This window comes from Sinocyclocheilus anshuiensis, unplaced genomic scaffold (genome assembly GCF_001515605.1).
Source record: "Sinocyclocheilus anshuiensis isolate Anshui unplaced genomic scaffold, SAMN03320099.WGS_v1.1 scaffold44, whole genome shotgun sequence".
NCBI classification, from domain to species: domain Eukaryota; kingdom Metazoa; phylum Chordata; class Actinopteri; order Cypriniformes; family Cyprinidae; genus Sinocyclocheilus; species Sinocyclocheilus anshuiensis.
The window spans coordinates 216,995-226,577 of record NW_015555746.1 but is presented as its reverse complement, the minus strand read 5'-3'; the positions used below and the strand labels follow the sequence as shown (position 1 = coordinate 226,577).

General features: G+C 37.1%; 1 protein-coding gene across 5 annotated transcripts in view; it reads left to right on the top strand.

Moving 5' to 3' along the window:
- Positions 1-9,583, top strand: part of LOC107673612 (E3 ubiquitin-protein ligase RAD18-like) — a 71,741-nt gene that overhangs the window by 48,381 nt on the left and 13,777 nt on the right. For 4 of the 5 annotated variants that reach the window (XM_016467266.1, XM_016467267.1, XM_016467265.1 and 1 more), the window contains one exon: positions 3,471-3,609. The exons of the other annotated variant lie outside the window; for it this stretch is intronic. In XM_016467266.1, coding sequence (XP_016322752.1) covers positions 3,471-3,609 — 139 coding nt within the window. The remainder of the gene's footprint in view (positions 1-3,470; positions 3,610-9,583) is intronic. 5 annotated transcript variants of the gene reach the window in all.

Here is a 9,583-nt window from a genome sequence, read left to right as displayed (position 1 = left end):
AGTACTGGCGAATAAAAGATACATTCTTAGATGTTTTTGTTAGTACATGAACGTTATCTTACACATTTTATCTCCCCAACAGATTAATTTTAAATAAGTTTATAATGCATGTTCGCTATTCCCAATTCAGAAGACCGCACACACAGCATGTGTCTCTGAATGCTTCTCATACTCGCTCCTCTCTGCCGCGTCTCACGGGAGCCGTTTACACTTGCCGCACACACGCAGCCTGTCTCGTAATGCTCATTTATACTCGCGCGCGGCTCCGCACCGCAAGTCTCCACGAGCGCATCTGGCAGTATGGATGAGGCTTGACGCACGCACACAACCTGTGTCGACTCGCGCCTGGTTCCGCGTTTAAAACGAATGTAAATTTGAAAACATTCAGCACATTTTCCACCACAGCCCTACTATGACCCCAAGAACACCATCCCTACAGTCAAGCACGGAGGTGGAAACATTATGCCTTGGGGCTGTTTTTCTGCTAAGGGTACAGGACGACTTCACCGCATTGAGGGCCAAATGGACGGGGCCATGTACTGTAAAATCTTGGACGAGAGCCTCCTCCTCTCAGCCAGAACACTGAAGATGGGTCGTGGATGGGTCTTCCAGCATGACAATGACCTGAAACATACTGCCAAGGCAACAAAGGAGTGGCTCAAGAAGAAGCACATTAAGGTCAAGGAGTGGCCGAGCCAGTCCCCAGACCTCAATCCTATATAAAATCTGTGGAGGGAGCTGAAACTTTGAGTTGCCTATTGACAATATTGAGCTGAAGCTTGACTTTGCAAATTTAAAATCGCAAATCAAATCGCAATCGCAATATCTGTCAAAAAAATCGCAATTTGATATTTTCCCCCAAATCACACAGCCCTACTATGACCCCAAGAACACCATCCCTACAGTCAAGCACGGAGGTGGAAACAGTATGCCTTGGGGCTGTTTTTCTGCTAAGGGTACAGGACGACTTCACCGCATTGAGGGCCAAATGGACGGGGCCATGTACTGTAAAATCTTGGACGAGAGCCTCCTCCTCTCAGCCAGAACACTGAAGATGGGTCATGGATGGGTCTTCCAGCATGACAATGACCTGAAACATACTGCCAAGGCAACAAAGGAGTGGCTCAAGAAGAAGCACATTAAGGTCATGTGCACACAGTGGCCTAGCCAGTCTCCAGACCTCAATCCTATAGAAAATCTGTGGCTGGAGCTGAAACTTCGAGTTGCCAAATGACAACCAAGAAACCTTAAGGATTTAGAGAGGATCTGTAAAGAGGAGTGGATCAAAATCCCTCCTGAGATGTGTGCAAACCTGGTGACCAACTACAATAAACGTCTTACCTCTGTGCTTGCCAACCAGGGTTTCTGCACCAAGTACTAAGTCATGTTTTGCTTGGGGATCAAATACTTATTTCACTCACTGAAATGCAAATCAATTTCTAACCTTTATATAATGTGTTTTTTCTGGATTTTTTGGTTGGTATTCTGTCTCTATACGTTAAAATAAACCTACCATATATATTACAGACTCTTCATTTCTTTGAAAGTGGGCAAACTTACAAAATCAGCAGGTGATCAAATAAATATTTCCCCCACTGTATATATATTCTTGTTTTGAACATTGGTTAAAATTGATTGCCAATTTGACATTGACATTTTTTAAATTTAGAAATTTCACACTTTTGAATAGTTGACATTTAATTAGGTTGTAGAATATCCTGTAATCTCCAAGTGTTTTCATAATTAATAACATTAATGTTGACACTGTGTACCACAGTGGTGCTAGAAAAAATGTGCTGTAAATTGAACCTACATTCAGAATTCAACTGACAGGTAATTTAAAAATATTTTTTTATTTTTGTTTTCCACATTTATTTACTAATATCATCCAGAAGTCATTCTCTTGGTTTGGTGGGAGTATGTGAACCTCTAGAATTATCAGTTCATTTAAAGTAACGGGGTGTTAAAATTACATAAAAAGCAGGTGTGAATTTGTGAGTTGCTGTGGAAGCCGAGTCTATCAAGGAAACACACAGAATGGTGTGCATGGCAGGATGACAAGGAGAAAGCCACTGCTTTCCAAGAAGACAATGCTGTCCGTCTAAAGGTTTCCAAAGACTCCGTGATTGAGCCAGAAGACTGTTGGCTAAATGATTTGTGGACTGTAAACGGATCTTTTTGGTTTCAATGTTTGGATGTTTTGGTTTGGTTTGGAAGTGTTACATTTGGCAATAAAGAACTAGCATTCAATAAGAAATTTTATCTCAACTCTGAATCACGATGATGACATTGTAATGATTAAGGGCTGCTTTGCAGCTTCTGAATCACAACCTTTGATGGAACTATGCATTCTGCATTGTACCAAAAAGTTTTACTAGGGAATGTCAAGACGTCAGTCTGTAGACTGACACCTTGTGTTAAGGAAGCTCAATGTCAAGCTGAAGACATTTCTCCAATCTAACGTTCAGGACTGATCCAAAGTTTTTGGAAACATTTGGTTGCATTATTGCTTTTCTGAAAGCAAAGGTTCACATACTTTTCAACAAAGAAGTTCATTCTTAGACCATTTTACTTGATAAAGAAGTGAAAATATGCAATGTTTTGTGTTATTTGTTTTGATTAGACTCTCTTTATCAAGTTTTAGGACTTAAATGTTGAGAAAATGGATGCAGAAATAAAGAAACTTTATAAACATTACAAATCTACCACCACTGTAGTGACAGAGTTACTATATACAGCATATTTCATTCACACACAAACACTGTTTGAAGCATAAGTACTTTCGTGCGCCACCTCAACAATTGCAGTAAATAAGGGCCTTTAGACCCCATCACCTGCTCTGGTGATAAAAAGCACCAGTCTCATGCTGTTATCAGCAAAGCATATGTGGACTTCAAAGTCAATAAGCAGTTTGCAGTGTAAAAATATTCAACATGGCTGTTTGACATCTCTTTGTCAGTCAGTGCCGTCACAATTGGTTTAGTTGCAATTGATTTTGGAATTGCCAGTTCTGTAGTAGTGGTTATGTGTAAATAGAGATTGCAGCGTTGTGATCAATACAAAAATAATACCCTTTTCAACACACTGTAAATGTTCACATTTTATATATAATGTTTCTATAGTGTTTATATATATATATATATATATGTATATGTATGTATGTATATGTAGCACAATTAGTGTTAGTATGACTCTTGCTGTGACACGTGCTGTTGTATTTTTTGAAAAACAAAATACCAGCCAAATGCTAATGTTTTTTTTTTATTATTTTTAACTCACCAAGACCCATTTTTATTTTATACCCTGACTGCATCTAAAATACACAAGAAAATGTTAGCAAAAAAATAGAAAGGAAAAATAAAACCTTATTGTCAAGGGGTCTTATTTTACAAGGTTTTTCCACAAGATTGTATTCTAGTGGTGCATTCGTAACTGTGTTTTTCCTTCTTCCATGTCTTTCCATGTAACAGGTTCACCAAACAGCATTCAGAACACTCCCCAGCCTCTCGTTTCTGCAATGCTGGAAGTAAAGAGTGAAGAGATGGATGGGGTAATTGAGCTTCCATCAAGATCATCAACCCCTACAATCAGTGAAGTGTCAGTCAGCAGGTACTTCTGTTTGAAAGCAAACCATTTCCACCCTTGTATTTGGAATAATTTTAGGTGGTAGATACTTCGAGATAGTCCAAATTGAAAATTCTGTCAATTACAAACCTGTATGACATTCTTTCTCCTGCAGAACACAAAAGAGGATATTTTGAACAATATTAGTAACTAAACGGTAGTAAACATTGACATTTGCATGGGCAAAAAAAAAAAAAAAATAACAGTGAGACATTTCTCAATATGTATTTGTTATATGTATTATTTTTATGTTTTAAAATGACATGAGGGTGAGCATAGGGCATGTGAGGCCATACTAAATTGCTGAGCTTTTTGTCTACCAATGCCTTTTAGCTGAATACAGTATGGCATATAGTGCTTTATTGCTTTTGTTTTCTTTGCACACAAATTTTTATTAAAATGTTTTATAAGCAACATTTTTCAACAAGATCTGGTCCCTGACATGTAAAACTGCATTTAGAACCAGCAGTTTAATAAAAAAAAAAAACATTCACTGTACCCCAACTTTGAAACATTTTGTAAATGCATGCACTTTGAAATCATGTGTTTGCTAATTAACTTTCATGTGGAGAGATTTTGTGAGGAAGATCTGTCAGCATAGATAGTCATTCATCATAACAGTATTTATTATTCAGGGCAAGTTAAGTCAGAGAAGTTTAATTTAAGAATTTCTTTCTTTTTTTTAAAATAGTCAAGATGCTTGCAAGATGCGGTCTTTTCATATTTCTTTTTGTTATGCTTAGAATCCATTAGGTATACATCTAACTGTGGTCTTGATAAGTATGCATTTCATTTAGCCACAAAACATTGAATAGATCCTTGGACTTGCTTTGATTTGGCCTGGATTATGTGATGAAATTAATACCATTCAACCACAAACGATTTCAAACCCTAACCTGAGGGCAATGTTCCTACCTGACTTTCTTTCTCTAGTCCACTTCAAATACTACATACGTCCATTAGGGCGGCACAGTGGCTCGGTGGTTAGCACTGTTGTCTCACAGCAAGAAGGTACCTGGTTCCTACCTGACTTTCTTTTTGCAAGGACAGGAGGCCTTTCTGTGTGGAGTTTGCATATTCTCCCTGTGTCTGCGTGGGTTTACGCCGGGAGCTCCGGTTTCCTCCCACAGCCCAAAGACATGCTGGCTAGGTTAATTGAACATTCTAAATTGTCCCCAGACGTGTGTGTAAAGAAAAGACTTGTGTATGGATCGACTTGTGTATGGATTAACTGGTTCTCACCATGAATATAGCCGTAGATGCTGGATTGGCGTGAAATAAACAAACAAACATACGTCCATCCCTAGTATTAAATGTCTCTGTTATTGGAATCCTGTGATTGAGAACACGTTCAGGTGTGGAAACATTGTAAATCATTTCCAGTGCCCCCTCAATGCTCTGTTCCTGACTGTCTTGCAGTTTTTCAAATCATTTCCAGTGCCCTCTCCATGCTCTGTTCCTGACTATCTTGTACAGTTTTTCATTGGCTCACTTCCTCTCTCAGAGCAGATGAGCCAATTTCCTGCTGTTTTTAAAGCAATATTGACAGGTCTTTTGCGCTGCAGTCATCCTGTGAGCCATTTAGGTCAAAGTGTGGGATGCTAACTTTGGCAGAAAGGAACCTGTCAGTCACTGAGGAAACAGATTTGGAGAATTTTTCATTATCTCGCAGGCTTTCACATACTTTGATATTTAGGTGATTGAGAGCTCCTTGTTGTTTTTCTCATTAGAATCTATTCAGAGTCATTTTGTTTCTATTAAACAAAAAGATCATTTGAGCTCACAATAAAATTAGCAGCATAAAGGGCTATGCCATCAATCAAATACAAATACTGTATGCATCAAATGCATTGAATATACAGGGGATGAAATCATAAAATACTTTTGTCATAAAATACTTATATTGAAAATAAGTACTTACCCTATGAAAGCTTTAATGTAATCAGTGGCTGTTGTCCAGTTATAAATTGGTCATGCATTTCGGAGCCTAGCTGTGGCACATTTCAGAATTAAAAAAAAAGTCTTTTTGAGGCAAATCAATTTGGCATTACCTTGAAAATGGTTTTTAGATGCTATCAAGGCTGCCAGTAACACCCGTAGTATTTCTGATCCTGAAATGTACGTTTCTGAATCCACTTAAAATAGTGATACTACTGATAAACATAAACATGGACAAGAAGAAACATCAACCATTATAGACAGTTTTACATATTTTTTCCAACGTTTATTATGCCCCCCTTTTTTTTACATTTACTTACAACCTACTGTGCTTACATGAATAACAAGCCAAGTTCCTTCAGTGTTTTCAATGGCCATTAAGGATGCATTTTGAAATGCCGTCCTTTGTGTCCCTCAAAATGCTTTCTACACTTTGTATGTGAGCAGCTGCTGTGCGTTGCAAAACAATATCCTGGCTGCAATATTTGTTTTACACATCCATTTTTAATGGTGTTATATTTTGGTCCAGTTTTGTATTTTGTTTTGATGCCAGTATTAAATTCTACTGAGAGCTGTCACCAAGAGTCATGTTATTAATCATAATGCAAGACTGTGGAATTTAGTTTAAGGCTAAAATGATGTGTAGAATGTGTGATGAAGTTCATCAAAAGGGGGTCTTTTCATTATCAGTGTGTTTTTGTTGACGGAAAATGTAGACGATGAGCTAATAACTTTTAACCAGATTTCATAAGAATATTCATGCCCGGTCACGCACATCTTAAGACTGAAGAAAGTCATTGAGGGAATTACAAAAATGTAACCTTTGTAAAGAGTTTACAAATGAACTTGAATAATCTTTACCATTTTTAAACTGAAAAATTTATCACATACTCACTTGTTTGCTTTCTCAAGTGTCGCCCTCATTGCATGGCTCTACATAGCGGCCTTTGTAAGGACACAGCATTTATATATGTAGATTAATGTGATAAGATGTTATGTGCACATGCCTGCTTGGCTCAGGGGCACTATAATTTGATTTATTTGTTTTATTAATTTGTAGAAGGCCTCCAGTAACAGATGTTCCTCGTTGTGTCTTTAGAAAATGGGTGGACCGTTTTAACAAGGTGAATGATAATGAGATATGCATTTTCATTTGCGCTGTATTCGTTGGCTTGCCAGACAAATCTATACATTTATGTATACACTAGTCAACATTTGAATTGGATCAAAACCTTTCATCAAAGTTGTCCTAAAACCAAAATGCGTTCTTGTCTTAGGACAACTTTGATTAACTTTTTTGATCCACTTCAAATGTTGACTACTGTATACAGTGGCATGCGAAATTTTGGAAACCCCTTGCAGAATCTGTGAAAATGTCAATAATTTTAACAAAATAAGAGAGATCATACAAAATACATGTTATTTTTTATTTAGTACTGTCCTGAGTACGTTGAGAGACACATTGATACAGAAGAACATCGTCCTCAGTGTAGAGACTACAGATGAAATCAGCTCTGACTGAAAGTGGTATTTCACATGATATGCTGAGCTGGTCATCATCATCACTAACACTGATGAAGGGTTTCAGAAGTGCATCTGTTTAAAGACAAATGATCCAGTTACTAAAAACACTACCATAACAGTTTCCAAATCACAAGAACAGCAGTGAAATGTTTACAGGCACATATTTTGGGGTTCTAAAAACCCAAATAAGACAACTGCTGATTATATGCAATTATATACAGTGGCATGCGAAAGTTTGGGAACCCCTTGCAGAATCTGTGAAAATGTCAATAATTTTAACAAAATAAGAGAGATCATACAAAATACATGTTATTTTTTATTTAGTACTGTCCTGAGTACGATATTTTACATAAAAGATGTTTACATATAGTCCACAAGACAAAAAAAGCTGAAATTATTAAAATAACTCCCTTAAAAAGTTTGGGAACCCTTGGTTCTTAATACTGTGTGTGGTTAGCTGTATTCTTGTATTCTAGGGATTAGTTTGTATATGCTTATTAAAATATTGCAGACCATGAACCGCATATGTTTCAAGATACTGTACTTGTCATTAGAACTTTGCATACTGACATTGAGTTTTTGCTGTAAAAATGAGATTGTTTAAATGATTTGTTTACGCCTAGAGCGCTATTCTAGGGAATGTCCTCTGTTCTTTACTACTTTTCAACTTCTCTCCCAGTTTGTTAAATCTTACAGATGAAGTCTTACTTATAAAATAATTTAGGATAGGATAAGAGAGTGTATATTCCTTTTTTTTTTGTTGTTTAAAAAGTTTTTGGTTTCGTTTCTAATTATTGTCAAGGAATGTCTGAAATCCCAGCTTTGTGGCATTTATTCACTCAGAAGTTATGTATTTGAGTGCTTTTGTTGAACTGTGACATTGAGGTGATTCACAGGTGTAGAACCAATCAAAATGCTGGAGGTAGGAAGAGGTTTTGAAGTTCTTCTCCCTTGAAGTTTCAGTGGTAACATGACCTCTGTGTGTCTTGTGAATCAGCAGGAAAATGCCACTTTACCATTTCTGTGGTCTTTGTTATAAGAGGAGCTGTGTGGCTCCAGGTGCATAAAATGAACCAAAAATATTCGTTTTGCAATTTAATAATCTTGTTATTTAATAATCATGTTATAAGCATAGCAGTTTCAGTGAAATTTTACCCAAAAAAAAAAAAAAAGAATTTCAGAATTTTTGGTATTTGATGTGGTCCCTTCTCTTGCTTTGATAAGAGCAGTGAATCTGTGGAAGCAAGAAATTTAATCTTTTTTTGTTCATACAGGAGTTTGATCAGTTTCTGTCCTGTCTTTTTTCCCTCTTGTAAATTTCGTGCAGATTAATTTTAGCTCTTCTGTCTCTGCTTGATCCCTGAATTTAAAACAAACTTTAGTTTAAACAGTGACAGAATGTATTACATCCCGTTTTTCTTATTCAGGGCAGAAACCGATGCGTGTGGCTCCCTTGTTGTGGTTTTGTTTTATGTGTCGTTAATACATTTGGCTTCTTCTCTTTTTCTTGTTTTCTCTCTTCCTCTAAATAATCTCGGTCCTTCTGTGTTACTAAACAGTAGGGCTGGGCGATATATCGAGTTTGTACGAAATACCATTTATCCATATACAGTAGTTTGATATGAGCGCATCTGAAAATATAGTGGAGGACACAGACTGAGCTGCTGCGGAGAAAATGCATAATACAAATTGTTCTAAACATGTGACAAGCTTCATATTAAGGCCTTTAAAAACTGGTAAGACATAGTTTATAGTTTCGTTTCACATATTAGTTTAAGCGGCTCGGCCCGTCATATGCTCTGACAGAAAGGCTGCGTGTACCGCTGATAAGGGCCTTTCGCACCGCTTTAGTTCCAGAACTAAATGTACAGTACTAAAGTACTGGGACGATTTTGTGCGAACTATTTCCCAGTACTATTTAAAGGGTTGCATTCGCACCGCAAAAAGTGGGTAGTTCCACAATTAGTTCTGGTACTATGAAAAGGTTCCCGCGGTGCGAAAGGCCCTATAGAGACACTAGGCTACTCGCGCTGTTTAATGTGTTTGAGATTAGGATTATGTTCTCCATCTATAAATGTTAGAAAGCCATGGAAATATTTCCATTTCGTTCTGTTGGACAACATTGGGCGGTAAGTGATATATATATATATATTAAACACAGATTTTTTTAAGATATATACCGTATATCGCAAATCGGCCAAAAAATACTGAGATATTAATTTTTGCCGATATCGCCCAGCCCTACTAAATAGCTCAATTCAGTCCTTGTATGTTCACAGCTTTAATATTAAAGCTGCTAGAGGTGGCAATTAAACTTGTCTTTATTAAGATTGCAATTAATAACCATTATGTATAATGGTGGTTTATAGCAGACCTCTATTTAGATGTTCCTAAAAGCTGCTACCACTAAAATGTCTTTGTACAAATTTTAAGAAATGTTCTTTTGAGTTAGCTATCTCTTCAGTTACCTCGATTTGACCCCAGCCCGCCCACCCCC